We start from the raw sequence: 17591 nt of genomic DNA, 5'->3' as shown, positions 1-17591 counted from the left end.
AAACCCAGCCCAGCGTAGGGATCTTTTGAGGGTCTGGAAAAGAAGAATTTTTCGCAGCGTGTTGGCTCCGTTTGGATGCTTGTACAGACTCTGTAAGTCCCGTAACCCAGTTGGGGGATCAGGGAGGACTGGTAGCTGACAGTTGAGTACTGAAGGAGTTAGGTAAGCAAAATGGAGCGAGAAGAGCCTTCTAAGCAGAAGTACAGAGAGAGATCCTGAGATAGAGAAAAACGAGGCTAGACTTCTAGGCAGAGGCGGTTTTATAGTGAAGCTAATTAAGCTTAAGTTTCAGGACCTGTCATTTGCACTGCCCTTTTTAAGGCTCGTACCTAATTTTTGTATTATTTTTCTTAAGGAGGGTCTCCCAAATTTTTTAAGCTTCCACAGAACTTGACTCCACCACAGGAGCCAGTGGAAAGGAGGGTCATGATCAGATAATTGTTTTTAAAAATGAACATCTGATAGCCAGCGATCGGAGTAGGTGGGAGTACGGCAGGGAGATCAGATGAGAGAAGAGCATGGTCTGGATTAGTGTGGTGGCAGTGAAGATGGAGAGAGGAAGATGGATTTATAGTTCAGAGAAAGAGGTACAGGACTTGTTGACTGATTGACCCTATCTACACTAGTATATACTACACCACCAGTCAATAGCTGTCCTCTTACTCTGCTTTTATTCTTCTGACTTATTATCACCTGATATGTATTTATTTTCTTATAGTATGCTAAATAATAATTTTCAAAAGGTTAAAAACATAACTTATAAAAATATAAAATGAACACATGCCAAAGATTTTATTCATCATAATAAACTGCTTATCCATTATTATCCTAAATAATGAGGGAACCAGTGATATGGTAAGACTTGTTCAAATGAGAATTTGAGTTTCAGAGATTTAGATTATCAGCCAAAGGAATGCTGAAATGAATTTGCTAATAGTTGCAAAAACATTAATATCCTATTAAGCAATAAACTATAATGTTGGGGATTATCTTTTACCAGAGAGAATTAAATTCCATCTCTACTGGACAAAAATCCATTTGCATTTCTATGGATAGGAATTATTTGCATTGCTCTCAGACAAGGTCTGCATTGCCATCAGTTTTCTACAAGTTAACCTCTACCCCTACAAAGTTGTAAGATAGCCTAGTCAATGTAAAGTCAATCAAAGGTATACCCCAGCACTACAATAAAAGATCACCCAGTAATCCTCTTTCTGCCCATTTACAAGTTCTGGACAATTTTTCTGGATTTGTCTCCCCTCACTAGGATGTAATATTTAAAGAGCAAGGATTTTGTTTGATTCATTGTTGAATTATCAGCACCTAGAACTGTATATGATACATTGTTGGCTCTCAATAAATATTTATTGAATGAGGGAGTGAAAAATGAGAAAGTAGCGATGTGAGTTTAAATTTCTTTGAGAAGTTTGTTACAAGGACCTAGCAGTTGTAAGGTGGAGGGAGGTACATGTATAGAGAAAGGCCTTTTTTAAAAAAAGCTCAGGATTTCCCTGGTGGTGCAGTGGTTAAGAATCCGCCTGCCAATGCAGGGGACACGGGTTCGAGCCCTGGTCGGGGAAGATCCCACATGCCACGGAGCAACTAAGCCCATGCGCCACAACTACTGAAGCCTGCGCACCACAGCTACTCAAGCCACTTGCCTAGTGCCCGTGCTCCGCAACAAGAGAAGCCACCACAATAAGAAGCCTGCGCACGGCAACAAAGAGTAGCCCCTGCTCACAACTAAAGCCCGCGTGGCAACAAAGACCCAATGCAGCCAAAAATAAATGAAATAAATCTATTAAAAAATTTAAAAATAAAAATAAAAAGCTCATCATAATAACCTATATGGGAAAAGAATCTGAAAAAGAATGGATACATGTATAACTAAATCACTTTGCCATACACCTGAAACTAATGCAACATTGTAAATCAACTATACTCTAATATAAAATAAAAATTAAATTAAAAAAGGATATTTAAATCCAGATAAGGATCCAGTGAAGAAAGATTCAATACACTAGAGAGGAGGTATCCCAGACACATCTGTTTTCAAAGGCTTACACCAAATATGGAGTGTCAGAACCACAGCCACAGTCTCCCTGGGAAGGGCCCCTTCCCACTCCAAACCTCAGTTTAGTTTACCCATCTAGAAATTGGGGGAACAAGGGAGAGAGGGTTGGACTAGATCAGTGATTCTCAAATGTTTTGGTCTTGGAACCTCTTTAAAATCTTAAAAATTATTGAGAATTATTGAGATGTTTATTTTGTCTATCAATATTTACCAGCTTAGAAATTAAAACTGAGAAATTTTAAAAAATATTTATTCATTAAAAATAACAATAATAAGCCCATTACATGCTAACATAAATATCTTTATGAAAAATAATTATATTTTCCTAAAAAATTTAGTCAGAAGAGTGGCATTGTTTTACAAATCTCTTGCAAATTAATGTCTGGCTTAATAAAGCTAGATTCTCAGATATTCTTCTTCAATGTGTTGTAATATGTTGTTCTAGTTGAAGTATATGTAGAAAATCCAGCCTCACACAGATATGTAGTTAGAAAAGAGGGGTATTTTTATAGCCTTTATAGGTAACTGAATATTCTTTGATACTACACCAAAATTTGACAAGTGATAGTTTCCTTCAAGGTTAGTGGCAGTGTAGAATCTGAAACCATATCAAAGAACTTTTCATAGTCTGTTACATTAAGATCTGTTGGTCTATCATGCATAATTTTGTCAGATCTTACAGTGGTTATTTGGAAATTGTTGGTTCACTGAGTTATGCAGATCTTCCTTTTTTTTTTTTTTTTTTTTTTCTGGCTGCGTTGGGTCTTCGTTGCTGCATGTGGGCTTTCTCTAGTTGCAGCGAGCAGGGGCTACTCTTCGTTGTGGCTTCTCATTGCCGTGGCTTCTCTTGTTGCGGAGCACCAGCTCTAGGCGAGTGGGTTTCAGTAGTTATGGTGCACAAGCTTTGTTGTTCCGCAGCAAGTGGGATCTTCCCAGACCAGGGATCGAACCCGTGTCCCCTGTACTGGCGGGCGGATTCTCAATCACTGTGCCACCAGGGAAGTCCCGGATCTTCCAAATGTTTTCACATTCATTATACAATATATATTTTTTAAAAATCACATTTGTTAATATCACTACTGATCTCATCAGAAAAGTCTTTAAATGTTAGGCAGCTTTTAAACTCACAGCAGCGCATACAAGTTTTTCAAAATCCTAATTTTTCATTGAAAACGCAGATTTTATCTTTGGCAACAAATACTGTCAATTGTTTTCCTCCAAGTGGCAGGCTTACTTTGTTTACTTTTCAGGAAAATGCTAGTATATTAAAATACAATTGATTTTTTTTTTTTTTTTTTTTTGCGGTACGCGGACCTCTCACTGTTGTGGCCTCTCCCGTTGCGGAGCACAAGCTCCGGACGCACAGGCTCAGCGGCCATGGTTCACGGGCTCAGCCGCTCCGCGGCATGTGGGATCCTCCCGGACAGGGGCACGAACCCGTGTCCCCTGCATCGGCAGGCGGACTCTCAACCACCGCGCCACTAGGGAAGCCCAGTACAATTGATTTTTGTCAACAGATCTTGTATCTTGAAACCTTGTTAAATGCAATTTTGTTTTAGTAACTTTCTTTGAAACCTTTTCAGATTTTCTGTGCACAAAGTCGTGTCTTTTATGAGGTCACTTACTTTTTTTTTCAAATCTGTATACCTTTTTTTCCCTTTGTCTTACTCCACTGGTTACGACTTACAGTACACTGTTGAACACAAGTAGCAGTAGTAGACAAGACATCTTTCCTTGCTTCCATTCTGAGGGGGAACACATTCAGTATTTCACCATTATACATGATGTTAGCTGTAGTGGTTTCTATTTGTTTGTTTTAATATTTACTTGGCTGTGCCAGGTCTTAACTGCAGCATGCAGGATCTTTTTCTTTTTTTTTCAATTTTTGGCTGCATTGGGTCTTTGTTTCTGCACACAGGCTTTCTCTAGTTGCGGAGAGCGAGCAGGGGCTACTCTTCGTTGCAGTGTGCAGGCTTCTCATTGTGGTGACTTCTCGTTACGGAGCACGGGCTCTATGCACGCAGGCTTCTGTAGTTGTGGCACTCAAGCTCAGTAGTTGTGGCTCGTGGGCTCTAGAGCACAGGCTCAGTAGTTGTGGCGCACAGGCTTAGTTGCTCCGCAGCATGCGGGATCCTCCCGGACCAGGCCTCAAACCCGTGTCCCCTGCATTGGCAGGCGGCTTCTTAACCACTGTACCACCAGGGAAGTCCCTATAATACATATTTTCTGTTTAAGATTTTCATCACTGGTTTTCAAAAAGTTGAAAATAAGTGACTTGTTGTGGTTTCCTTTGTGTTTATTCAGGTTGGGGTCTGTTGAGCTTCTGGGAACTGTGGGTTTATAATTTTCATCAAATTTGGAAAATTTTAATAATTACTGCTTCAAATATTTGTTCTCTCCCCTCCACTAACCCCCTCCCCCTCTTGCTCTCTTTCCTGGGCCATTCGATATTGTCCCTCAGCTTACTTCCTTTGGTCATTTATTTTTATTATTTGTTTATTTGTTTATTTATTTATTTATTTTTATTTTTGGCTGCATTGGGTCTTCGTTGCTGCGTGCAGGCTTTCTCTAGTTGCAGCGAACGGGGGCTACTCTTGGTTGCGGTGCGTGGGTTTCTCATTGTGGTGGCTTCTCTTGTTGCAGAGCACGGGCTCTAGGTGCGTGGCCTTCAGTAGTTGTGGCATGTGGGCTCAGTAGTTGTGGCTCGAGGGCTCTAGAGCGCAGGCTCAGTAGTTGTGGCGCACAGGCTTAATTTCTCCATGACATGTGGGATCTTCCGGGACCAGGGCTCGAACTTGTGTCCCTTTCATTGGCAGGCGGATTCTTAACCACTGCACCACCAGGGAAATCCCTGTTCATTTATTTTTAGTGTTTTTTTTCTCCTGTTCTTCAGTTTTTATAGTTTCTGTTACTGTCTTCAAGAACATTCTAGTACACTAATTTTTCCTTCTTTATCAGTGTCTAATCTTTTGTTAATCTTGTCCAATGTATTTTTTATTTCAGATGCTGTATTTTTAAGCTTTAGAAATTCTATTTGATTCATTTTTATATTTTCTACTCATTATGTTGATTGCCATTAAATCCTTGAGCATATTTGTAATAGCAATTTCAATGTCCTCGTCTACTATTTTATCATCTCTGACGTTCTGGGTCTGTTTATTAACTTTTTTTATTTTTCATTGAAGTATAATTGATTTACAATGTTGTGTTAGTTTCAGGTGTATAGCACTATGAGTCAGATATATATATATATATATATATGTATATATATATACACACACACATATATATATATATTCTTTTTCAGATTCTTTTCCCTTATAGGCTATTACAAAATATTGAGTATAGTTCCCTGTGCTATATAGTAGGTCCTTGTTGGTTATCTATTTTATATATAGTAGTGTGTACATGTTAATCCCCAACTCCTAATTTATCCCTCCCCCTCTTTGGTAACTGCTCCCCTTTGGCAACCATAAGTTTGTTTTCTATGTCTGTGGGTCTATTTCTGTTTTGTAAATAAGTTCATTTGTATCTCTCTCTCTCTTTTTTTTTTTTTTAGATTTCACATATAAGCAATATCACATGATATTTGTCTTTTCTGTCTTACTTCATTTAGTATGATAATCTCTAGGTCTATCCATGTTGCTGCAAATGGCATTATTTCATTCTTCTTTGTGGCTGAGTAATATTCTGTTGTATATATATATATACCACATTTTCTTTATCCATTCACTTGTCGATGGACATTTAGGTTACTTCCATGTCTTGGCTATTGTAAATATTGCTGCAGTGAACACTGAGGTTCATGTATCTTTTTGAATTATAGTTTTCGGGACTTCCCTGGTGGCACAGTGGTTAAGAATCCGCCTGCCAATGCAGGGGACACAGGTTCTAGCCCTGGTCTGGGAAGATCCCACGTGCCGCAGAGCAACTAAGCCCGTGCGCCACAACTACTGAGCCCGTGTGCCACAACTACTGAAGCTCATGCGCCTAGAGCCTGTGCTCCACAAGAGAAGCCCTGCTCGCCACAACTAGAGAAAGGCTGCATGCAGCAACAAAGACCCAACACAGCCAAAAATAAAATATAAATGAATTATAGTTTTCTCTGGCTATATGCCCAGGAGTCTGTTTATCGACTATTTTTTTCCTGGTTACATTTACCTGCTTCTTTGCATGTCAAGCAGTTTTTTTTTACTGAGTGCTTGGTATTGTGAAATTTACATTGTTAAAGGCTGGATTTTGTTGTCTTCTTTAAAATGTCTTGGAGTTTGTTCTGGCAGGCAGTCAGGGTTTTGTTTGTTTGTTTGTGAATCAGCTTGATCCTTTTAAGGTTCCTTTTTTTAAGATTAGTTATACCCTATCTTGAGTAGCCTCTCTCTATAGCTAGTTTTAGCCCTACTGCTGAGGTGCAAGTTCAACAGGAATTCTAGCTGGTCAAACTCAAACATCTCGGGGACTTCCCTGTGGCACAGTGGTTAGGAGTCTGCCTGCCAACACAGGGGTCACAGGTTCGATCCCTGGTCTGGGAGGATCCCATATGCTGCAGAGCAACTAAGCCCACAAGCCACAACTGCTGAGCCCGCCAGCCACAACTACTGAAGCCCATGCGCCTAGAGCCCGTGGTCCAGAACAAGAGAAGCCACCACAATGAGAAGCCCGCCCACCGCAACAAAGAGTAGCCCCCGCTCGCCACAACTAGAGAAAGCCCGCGTGAAGCAAGGAAAATGCAACGCAGACAAAAATAAATAAATAGAATTACCAAAAAAACCCCACCTCAAACATCTCCTAACCCTCTGCTTACAGCTTTGGGAATTATTTTTACAGCTACCCAGTAGTTCTTTGCCTGGCTACACGGAGTTTCATTCTATTCATTTGCAGTTTAGTATTCAGCAACAGACTTAAGCATCCTCTAAGCAGAATTCAGAGCTTTCTCTCTGGTAATTCCCTCCTCTTTATGATAAAACTAGCAGCACTTTGCTAAATATTCGCTAAAATCTGAGTAATGAGTTTAGGGCTGTTCACTGTAAAATTTCAGCTTTGCTGTATGTTTGAAAATTTAATAGATGTTTGAAAATGATCAGATTACATACAACAAATATAATAGCACCATGTATATAGGTATTTGTGAGGATTATACATCACCGTGAAATGGGTTCTAAGTCAGAAATGGCTGGAAAATGCTGGCCATCCCTGTAGCTAGGACAATAGGTTGAAAGAGCTTCTAGGTTAAAGTGGCCCTTTGCCCCATTTTTACAAACATAATCCTTCAGCTTCTCAGATGCTCCATTGCCATGTTTGTCTATGAAGCCTCAGTATTGCAGGCTATATTGAATATCAGTATGCTGATTACTTCTGAAGCACAAGGCACTCATTTCTGGCATGGCTCACTTTCTGTGTATGACTGTTTACATATAGGTCTTTCTCATGTGCAACCAGAGATTGCAAACTAGTGAGCCAAAGCCAGCCCATAGATGTGTTTTATTTGGCCTAATGCTTTCAAAAAGTTGGTTGTCCACATTTAAAAATTGGGAGATTTCACATAAAACAACTGATCTGGCAACAGTGGCTGTGCATTTCCACATAGCAACAGTTGACTGCAGTGAAAAGGCAATTTTCTGATGTCTGCAGGGCTTGCTTCCCTCAGTTATCACTCAGGTAGTTGTTTGCAACTCCTAGTCCTCTGCTGTCTAATATGATAACCACTAGCCACACAAGACTACTGAATATAAATTAATTCAAATTTAATTATAATTAAATAAAATTTAAAACTCAGTACCTCGGTCTCATTAGCCACATTAGCATATTGGACAATACAGAACTTTGCCATCATTGCACACTGTTCTATTGGAGAGTGCTGACCTAGCCTGTCTCCCCAGTTGGAACAGGCAACATTTTTCCTATACCTTGGGCAACATACCTTATTAGCGATACTTTGGAGCCTCATCACTATTTACTGTTTTTATGGGGAAATATGCCATGTCCTAACACTAGACATAAGCTTATGGATGGCTCACAGCACTAGCTGTTGCTTTAAGTCTGAAACTGGCCTCTGTTCTACACGTTTGGAACTTATTGTGGTTTATTTTTAATAATTTCATACTTTAACATTGATACATCATTGACATCTTTCAGACTCAAATTTTAACCAATTGTCTCAATAATCCTTAACAACAAAAGGATCCAGGTTAGAATCACGTTGCATGTCTTGTCCCTATCTGAAATGGTTCTGCAGTCTTTCCTTGACTGTCACGCCCATGACACAAGTTCAGGATTATTTTGTACAGTGAACAATTTTATAGAATGTCCCTCAACTTGATTTATCTGGTTGGATTCATCTTATCTATTTCTCGCAGAAATCCCGGTGATGCTGTGTTCTTCCTATATTACTTGTCCCATTATTGGTGATGCCAGCTTTCATCTAAGCTGTCTGCGTGTCTTCTACAGTGTACTTTCTTCTTTTGTAATTAATATGTATCCCCTTCTCACCAAACTTTCAGTTGATTCATTCATTAGTGTGGCTCATGGATTTGTTTTATTCAATGAGTTACAATCCAGTACTTTCATTATATATTTTGATGCTCAAATCGTCCCAGATTTGGCTATACTCTTGATATGTTCCTATCATTCTTTGAGCACTTCCTTCTTTTTTTTTTTTTTTTTTTTTTTTTTCAGGCAAAGTAATAAATTTATTTCAAATGAGCACTTCCTTCTTTCTAGAACAAATGTTCAGGCTCATCTTATACTTTCCCCATCCCAGCCCTGGAATCACCCATTTCTCCAAGAAGCCCTGGTTCCTTTTCTTGGAGAATGAAGCCCTTTGTGCGCCAAGGTAGGGAATGTATATATTCCCTACGTACACAAATTGGCATCTGTATTTACTAAAATTGAAACCTGTATTTATTTAGTTCATACAAATAACACTGCAGGCTTCATTCTGGTTTTATCCTTTTCAATATTTGTAACTCCATTCTCTGCTAGCTCTCATTATCTTCAATATATTTTATTGGATCAATTCCCCGTGTATGTATGGAACAAATCTTCCATTGTCAGCACCGCCTAGCCAGGCGCTCTTTTCTCACCCTGCTTTGACTCCAGTACCCCTCTCCCCTCCCCCTTAAAAAATTTTTTTTAAAAATAAACAAATTTACTTTATTTTGGCTGCGTTCAGTCTTCATTGCTGCGCGCAGGCTTTCTCTAGTTGTGGCAAGCGGGGGCTACTCTTCATTGTGGTGTGTGGGCTCCTCATTGCCGTGGCTTCTCTTGTTGCGGAGCACGGGCTCTAGCCACACGGGCTTCAGTGGCTGTGGCACACAGGCCCTAGAGCACAGGCTCAGTAGTTGTGGCACATGGGCTTAGTTGCTCCACGGCATGTGGGATCTTCCCGGCCCAGGGCTCGAACCTGTGTCCCCTGCATTGGCAGGTGGATTCTTAACCACTGCGCTACCAGGGAAGCCCTCCAAAAAAATATTTTTAAAGAAAAGCAATCTTGGGGATTTCCCTGGTGGTCCAGTGGTTAAGACTCTGCGCTCCCAATGCAGGGGGCACACGTTCAATCCCTGGTAGGGGAACAAAGATCCCACGTGCCAAAAAATGAAATGAAATGAACCATCTATAGATTTCAAATAATAAAAAAGAAAAAGGGGGAGGGGAGGGGAGGGGAGGGGAGGGGAGAAAGAAGGAAGAAAAGCAATCTTATTGGACACTGAGACCAAAAACTGTCAAAAGACACTTTTGAGATAAAAGAAACATTCATATGAACTGAGTATTTAATGATATGAAGCAATTACTGTTAATTTAAAGTGTGATAATGGCACCAAGGTTAAATTTTTATAAGTCCTATCATTAGGAGAGATATACTTGCTAGGTAATGGGTACATGGGGGTTAATTATTATTCTGTCTATTCTTATGCTTGAAAATTTTAAATTAAAAAAAAAAGGACAGAGGCAAGATTGCTTATCACTGGACTTTATTAAGATGGAATCATTGATAATTACACAGAAGCTACCTGCCTAAGCCAAAAATCCTTGAGGTTCACATGAACTTAGTTACATAAATAAGAAACAAATGGCATGTTCAAAACCATAAGGAAATATCCTGAAGCCCGGGTGATGAAGGCTGGGGTGAACGAATCTGCACACTTACTTCAAGCTGTTAAAGAGTTTGTGGGCCACCTAGATGGGGGAAAGAAAAGGATGTCATCAACTCGTATCTCTAATATCATGAGTTACAAGGGCCTTCATAACCTGGAACAGTACTGCCTCTCCTCCCACCACTTGCCTTCTGACACCCCCACACCCTCCGTGAGCCCTAGTGAACTCCCTTCAATTACCTGAATCCTAGCTCCCTTCTAACCAGAACTCTCTTTCTCACTTTTTCATCTTTTAATTTTCCTTCAAAATCTAAACTTACATGTTATTTCCTGCAAGCTGTCTCTAACAAGCTCCTGTCCCTCCTGTCTTCCCCACAGAAACTTATGCCTCCCATATCACAGTGCTTATTAATTCAACAAATATTTATAAAACATCTACTATATGCCAGATACTATTCTAGGTGCTGAGTGAGTCACAACGGTAAACAAGACAATATCTCTGTCTCCTCTGGAACTTAGAGAACAATGAGAAGTATAATATATATATACTTTGATAGTGATAAATGCTATGAGGAAAATAAAATAGGGGTGGGGGGAGGGAATAGCAACTTTAAATAGAAGGGTCAGTAAAGGCCATCCTGAGGTTACACCCAAGAGATTTACCGTTTACTAACCGTTCTACTTCTGCCTCTGCTGGCTTATAACTCAGTGTAGAATGGGACTATGTTTGTCTCATTCCCAGATCTTAACCTAGTGTTGCCTCATAAAAGTATTTAAATAATATAACATTTACCATTTTAGCCATTTTAACCTATCCATTTCTGTGGCATTAAGTAATTCACATTGTTCTGCAACCATCAACTTCCAGAACTTTTTCATTTTTCCCAACTGAAACTCCGTACCCATTAAATAATAATTCCCATTTTCCCCTCCCTCCAACCCCTGGCAACTACTGTTCAATTTTCTGTCTCAATCAATCTGACTACTCTAGATGCCTCATATAAATGGAATGATATTTGTTCTTTTGTGTTTGGTTTATTTCACTTAGCATGTTTTCAAGGTTCACCCATGTTATAGCATGTGTCAGTTTCCTTCCATTTTAAGGCTCAATAATATTCCATTATATGTGTATACCACATTTTGTTTATCCATCCCACCAATGGACACTTGGGTTGCACCCACCTTTTGGCTATTGTGAATGTTATGAATATGAACATGTGTGCACAAATATCTATTCAAGTCCCTGAACAGAGTCTCAATTCTTTTGGGTGTAAACCAAAAAGTGGAATTGCTGGATCATATGGTACTATGTTTAATTTTTTGAGTAAAGTACTTATTTCTTTTTATTGCCAAATAATATTCCTTTATATGGATAAATCACATTTTATATATCCATTTATCAGTTGTTTTGTTTCCAATTATGGCTATTACGAATAATGCTTCTATGAATATCTGTACATAAGTTTGTGTAGAGATGTTTTCATTTCTCTTGGGTATATAACTACGAGTGGAATTGCCGGGTCATATATTAACTCTATGTTTAACCTTTTGAAGAACTGCCAGACTTTTCCATAGGGCTGTACCAATTTACATTCCCATAAGCAGTGTATAGGAGGTTTCCAGTTTTTCCACATCACCAACACATTTTTTTTCATGATATGGAGAATTGTATATAAATGTTCCCTCTTTCCACTAAAATCATGTTGAAAAAAAAAGTTGTATGAATAATTGTATATAAACCAGAGGATGGATAAAATATGAATATATATCAATGGAAAAGAATATAATGCCTCTTCATAATATTTTACATGTACATGTGCTTATTATGATTTCATTTTTGTTTAAAAATCTGATAGTATATACCAGAAAATGTGGTAATCTCTAGACAGTATAATTTCAGTTGGATTTTTGTCTTTATAAAAAAAATTTTCCAGGGAATTCCCTGGTAGTCCAGTGGTTAGGACTCGGTGCTTCCACTGCAGGGGTTGCAGGTTCAATCCCTGGTCGGAGAACTAAGATTCTGCAAGCCACGTGGTGCAGCCAGAAAAAAAACCAAACAAAAAACATTTTTTCCTTAACTATCACAATGTGTTTAATATGAGCCTGTGTATGTGTACATGTACATTTGTGTGTTTGCATTGTATATTATAGAATTAAAACAAAATACCTAAATTGGGATTGCTGAAGCATAAATTATGAAAGTTGCCTGAGTGGAGATCATTAACTATTTTACTAGTTATTTAAACTATTAAACTATAAACTAGCGGGGAGTTTATTGATTTATTGACCCCCTTCACCCATTTCTCCCTACCTTTTTGATTATAGCCATCCTTGTGGTATGAAGTGGTATCTCCTTGTGGTTGATTTGCATTTCCCTAAGAGCTAATGGTGTTAAGCATCTTTTCATATGCTTATTAGCCACCCAATCAGTTTTAATATAAACAATTATATTGAACTTTGCCTACCCTGTAATTTATTAAAATACCTTACTGTTATATGTAAGGGAGTCAAACACGTTTACTTAAAAAAACAAAACAAACAACTTTTGTACCAACTATTATGTACAAGACACACTGGAGGATATAAATTATTTTACAGAGTAGACTTTCATACTTAAAAATACAAAATCCAGTTTCCTCACTGTTTAGCAGTGTAAATTAGAACATCACTTCTCTTCTCTGAGCCTCAGTTTCAGCACTGTCCTGCCTCTAGGATGAAAAGGTGGTCAGCACCAAGTCTTCCCTGGCCACTGTAAGCTTTCCCCTTCCTGACCTTAGGCTGACTTACGCAGTGGTCCCTTGCATGCAAGAAGTCCAAGAGCTCCTCTGTGCAATCCTCTGTCTGTGACCTGGAGGATACACGCTCATCACAGAGCTCTAGCTGCTCCCGAGCCTTTACACATTTCTCCAGCTGCTCGCATTGCTCTCTCACTGTTGTTAGGGGATCCTGAATGAGAAACACCCACACACAGAAAACCAAAATAGGGGTTTTAGGAAACCCACAAACCGTAAGCTTTGATTAATACAACCACCAAACCAAGGTGCTGCCTCTGAATTACCGTGCAGAAGGCCAGCTGGCAGAGCCACACTGCCGCCAGAAATGGCAGAATGGGGTCTCCCATTCAATTCTGATGCTAAGTAGTAGGGGAAAGTTTCACATTCCTGCCTTCCAGGGTTGCCAGTATGCACTGAAAGCCTCAGTCCTATCTGAAAAACAAGGTGGTAAAGGAAACCTGGCCAAACCTGAAGTAGATCTATAGGAGGCCTTACTTGTTAACACAGCATTTTGGGATATGTAATGTCTGTGAATTTCAATTCCTCTCGTCTGACAGCCAGGCCTATGCACCCCAGCTGCCCAGCTAGAAAGGCAATGTTACATGGAGAAGGACAATCTAAGAAAGGTTCCTTCTAGAATTTTTATTAAACCACAAAAAGCATATGACTGAGTACCAGGCCTTCAAGATCCTACTCTGCTCCCTGATACCATGACTGGAGAAGCCCCAAACCCAGAAAAGACCAGCTTCCCAGGCCCACACGCCCCCCAAACACTGTACAGGAGGTATTAAAGGATTTTTTCACTCCCATTCTCTCTAAGGTGTCAAGACTCCTTAAATTGCCCTTAGAGTTTCATGAAACTCAAACTTTCTTTTACTGAGAAGGTTCCAAACCTGAGACAGCTCTTACCACTAATTCCTCCTCCTCCTCTTCTTCCTACAAAATGAAAACAAAATTAATGTCAGCAGCAATTTTACAACACATATATTCCCAATCATACAGATGTTATAATCACTGAGGATTATAATTATAATCACTGAGGATACACATTATTAATCTTTTTCTGTATTTTATGACTTGATGTTTTAGGAGACTTGCTAATCCTGGAGACAGCCCCTCCCAGGACTGGCTAATTTCTAGAGTTAGCAAACAACTTGCTTGGGGGCACGCATTTCATAGCAAACCAAACAATCCAAAACCCTTCTCAACAACCAACTTTCTCTAACTCTCCTACACTAAACCAATTATTGCCCCTGCACTAATCACATCAGGGCTAAGTGTCAAACAGGGACCAGCCCAAAGCCCAGAGCCCACCACGAAATTATCCACTCTTAAACTTGCTAGAGCACACCTATCCTGCCTCACTCATTCCTTTTTCCTTCTGCTCCTGATTGATCCAAGCACTTCCCCATGTGGCCCTGGGTGGTATGGCCTGCCCCCTTCTCTTGAGAACTATAAATAATAAACTCTTCTTTCAAAAACAGTTGTCTCATCTTAGTTATGCTTTGAAGAAGGGTGATAAATATCATTCTAGACAGGGCCACTTATATAAACAACTTTTTACCAATTATACAATTTAAATTATTTCTTAATAAATTATAAAGTAGTTTAAATTTAAAAAAAAGTTGTCTCCATGCTTGTAACCTTACCCTACCTGATTAAAACAAGTCCTGGGTATATTTCAACAAGGACACACAACCACGTTCATCAGCAACAAACTTAAGTGCGCACAACACTAACGTTTATAAGCACTTTCATATTTGTAATGATTTGATTAATCACAACAGTCCCTTAAGGGGCTCCCAGTTTAGGAATAACAAACACTAATTAAACGTTTTCTGATATAGATTCAAGCTGTCATATTAAAACTGCCATATCAATTTTAATGTATAGATTTTGCAAATACTATGCTATATGTAATACCTAACTGTATCTGTAGTGTACATGTAATATATTTATGCTCATTAAATGTTTTAATTTTTTCTGAAAAGATTCAGGCTGTCAGATGTTCATATGGAATCTGCATAACTTAAGTATTTCATTCTAAATTCTGGTAGGTCCCAGTATTACCAGAAATAGCTAAATTTAATCCTCACACCCCAAACCAAGTTAGGAAGAAAGCTAACATTTTTTTTTTCCTAGGCTCTGAACTTGAATTGGGAACATGAAAATGGCCAAACCTAAACTCTACTTTAGCCAGAGCTTAACTAAAGATAGTTTCGGTCACTGCTTTTTGGCTTGCTGAGCTCCCAGGACACTAAGTAGACTATCAACATAAGTGCACCAAAGGTCTACACAACTCCATTCACAAGCTCGAAAACATCAGGCCCTACCTGTTACTCCTGATTCAGGTGCACAACCTTCCAAGAGGAGCAGTGTAAAAAAAATTCCCCTTGGGAGCAACAGCATAGGCCTAAATCTGTGGCTTAGCATAGTCTGATCAGTAAATCAACCTGTCAAAAGTAAGGCATTTGCCTGACTGTGCATGCATGTGTCCACATTTGGGGGAAGGGAAAGAAAAGGTATACATACAGAAAAAAAGAACTAGCTCAGAGATCCTTCACTGTGTTTTCAAAATTCCAATACAATCTGCCCCATTCTCTACCATGACCTTCAGTGAAAGGACCAAAGCTCATGAAAGCTGGGAGTGAAGGGTAGGGCAGGTTCAACTGTAACCCAGGCTATTTATTCTTACAATTAGCAAAGGTGTCTTCTCAACATGAAGATTACTTAGGAGGTAAAATTCTAGTTTTCCATTAAACAAGGTTTCTTAACCCTTTTTTAACCTCTTTAAAAAAATTCATCCTGAATAAAGTTTTTCCAGAAAACTGAAATCACATTCTGCCTGAGTTAGAAACCGGAAATTAGCATATTCTGCCTGAATTAGAAACCGGAAATTAGCTTCTAGGATTAGCATCCTAGAAGCAAGACCTTTATATCCTTTCCCTATTAGCAATGCTACTACACTGATCATTTTATGTCTTTGATAATTTTGTGACAAAAGTATCATGGCATGTTTTGGGAAAACAAATCCAAATACAAGTCTGAATATAGACTACTTCATGTAAAACTTCATGTCAATGAGAAAAACCAAGGTCACACTACATAAAAAGATTCAGTCTCCAAGAGGAACAGGTTCTTCATAACAAACTTGTTTTCTTATTTTAAAATTGACTACTTGTTTACTTTCTTCTCCCTCATCTACTGCTGTGGTGAGCCCTACTTAACTTTCTGGTATACTTCCAGCTGAACTTCCTGAGGCTGGCTCCATTTCTTTCTGGTCCTCTTTCCGATAATAAGACTAGAAAAAATTATGGGATAAACTATAGTTTCCAACTATTCTGAACCCACAGCTGTCAGGAAGTGACCAGAAAACAAAGAAAAGACAGGAAATATGATGGGAAACAAAAAACTAGCTGGCTTCTGTAAAACTGTGTAACACTGTGGCTAAGTTTTGGCTCTGGAACCATGCTGCTTGGGTTCAATTCCCGGCTCCAATATTTACTAGCTGTGGGTCCTCAGACAAGATATTTAACCTCTCTATGCTTGTTTCCTCATCTGTAAAATGGCAACACTAAGAGTACCTAATACTTACCTCACAGGACTATTGTGTGGCTTAAATGATTCAGTACATACAAAGCACTTGGAATCGTTAAGCAGCCAATACATTATTATTACATTGGCATTCTCAGCCAGGGAAAGAGCTCCCTCTTTTATCACAGAATTATACCGCACATCCCCACACTGTCCCCAAAGACACTTCCCCCTCCCTCCACCCAAAGAAAAAGAAAACACGTTTTCACAGAAACTAGCGTTAAGGCCAGCTGCCCGGAACCTCCACAGAAGATATGGCAGGATTCCCGACCTGAGCTGAGGCGAGGGCTGGGTTGGTCCGCTTGCTCCCCAAACCCGACAAACTAGGGGCTCTGAACACCTAACTGACTAAAAATACAGGCACTGCTTTTACAAAAGTTTAGTCCACACAGCATTTTCGCTCTCGTTAAACCTTCACCACATTCACAGAATGGGGAAGCCAAGGCCCAGAGAAAGCCTAGTCATCTACTTGCCCAAGGTCACTCGACGAACTCCTGGGAAGGGTAGGGGGAACCAGCTCTCCCGACCCTGCAAACTCTACGGGGGAAACGTTTTTTGGCGGGCTAGGTCCTGAGCCTCGGGGCTACTTAGAGGGTCGAGTCGCTCGCCTGGTCTTACCTCATTGGGATCTCCGGACCCGGTCAGCATCCTTTGCTCTTCCTCCATCACCATGTCCGACTGCTGTTGTGGATTCAACACGAGCAGCTACAGCGGCACCTATTCCACTTCAGGATCAAGAAGGACTTGTAAGGGTCACTCAGCGGATATCCGGCGATCTGGCCGGAAGTGCGGCAGACTAGTCGTGGTCGCGAACACACGCTCCGATTGGCATGTACTACTGCTCAGAGGCAGGGAATGGGGGTAGCTGGTATTTGCACCAGAGGAGGATTTGCTAAGGAATTATCCCCTTAGTCACTCCAGACCCAAAAATATTGACCCTTGGAATTTACTTGAATTGTTGGCTTCTAAGAGACTTGGAAAGTATGCAGAAGTATTCGATGTTCCTTTAGCGCAATTCCCTGTCTTCCCCACATCGCTGATGGAACCGTCCTAACTGCT

The 17591-nt window shown here is 39.8% G+C and overlaps 1 protein-coding gene across 2 annotated transcripts; it reads right to left on the bottom strand.

The window, feature by feature from the left end:
- Positions 1–10024: 10024 nt before the first annotated feature.
- On the bottom strand, positions 10025–17304 carry UQCRH (ubiquinol-cytochrome c reductase hinge protein). Of its 2 annotated transcripts, none has more exons than XM_082611931.1 (4): positions 17151–17304; positions 13848–13874; positions 12937–13110; positions 10025–10246 (listed from the first exon to the last, which is right to left on the bottom strand). In XM_082611931.1, exons 1-4 carry the CDS (start codon positions 17202–17204, stop codon positions 10214–10216), a joined length of 288 nt encoding a protein of 95 aa, XP_082468057.1. In that variant the 5' UTR covers positions 17205–17304; the 3' UTR covers positions 10025–10213. The 2 variants fall into 2 exon arrangements, with proteins under 2 accessions (XP_082468057.1, XP_082468058.1); XM_082611932.1 differs by having other exon boundaries at positions 12952–13110; positions 17151–17300.
- Positions 17305–17591: the final 287 nt, after the last annotated feature.

Source organism: Mesoplodon mirus (genome assembly GCF_964341445.2).
Source record: "Mesoplodon mirus genome assembly, chromosome: 3".
Classification (NCBI taxonomy): Eukaryota; Metazoa; Chordata; class Mammalia; order Artiodactyla; family Ziphiidae; genus Mesoplodon; species Mesoplodon mirus.
This window is presented reverse-complemented; position numbering and strand designations above follow the sequence as displayed.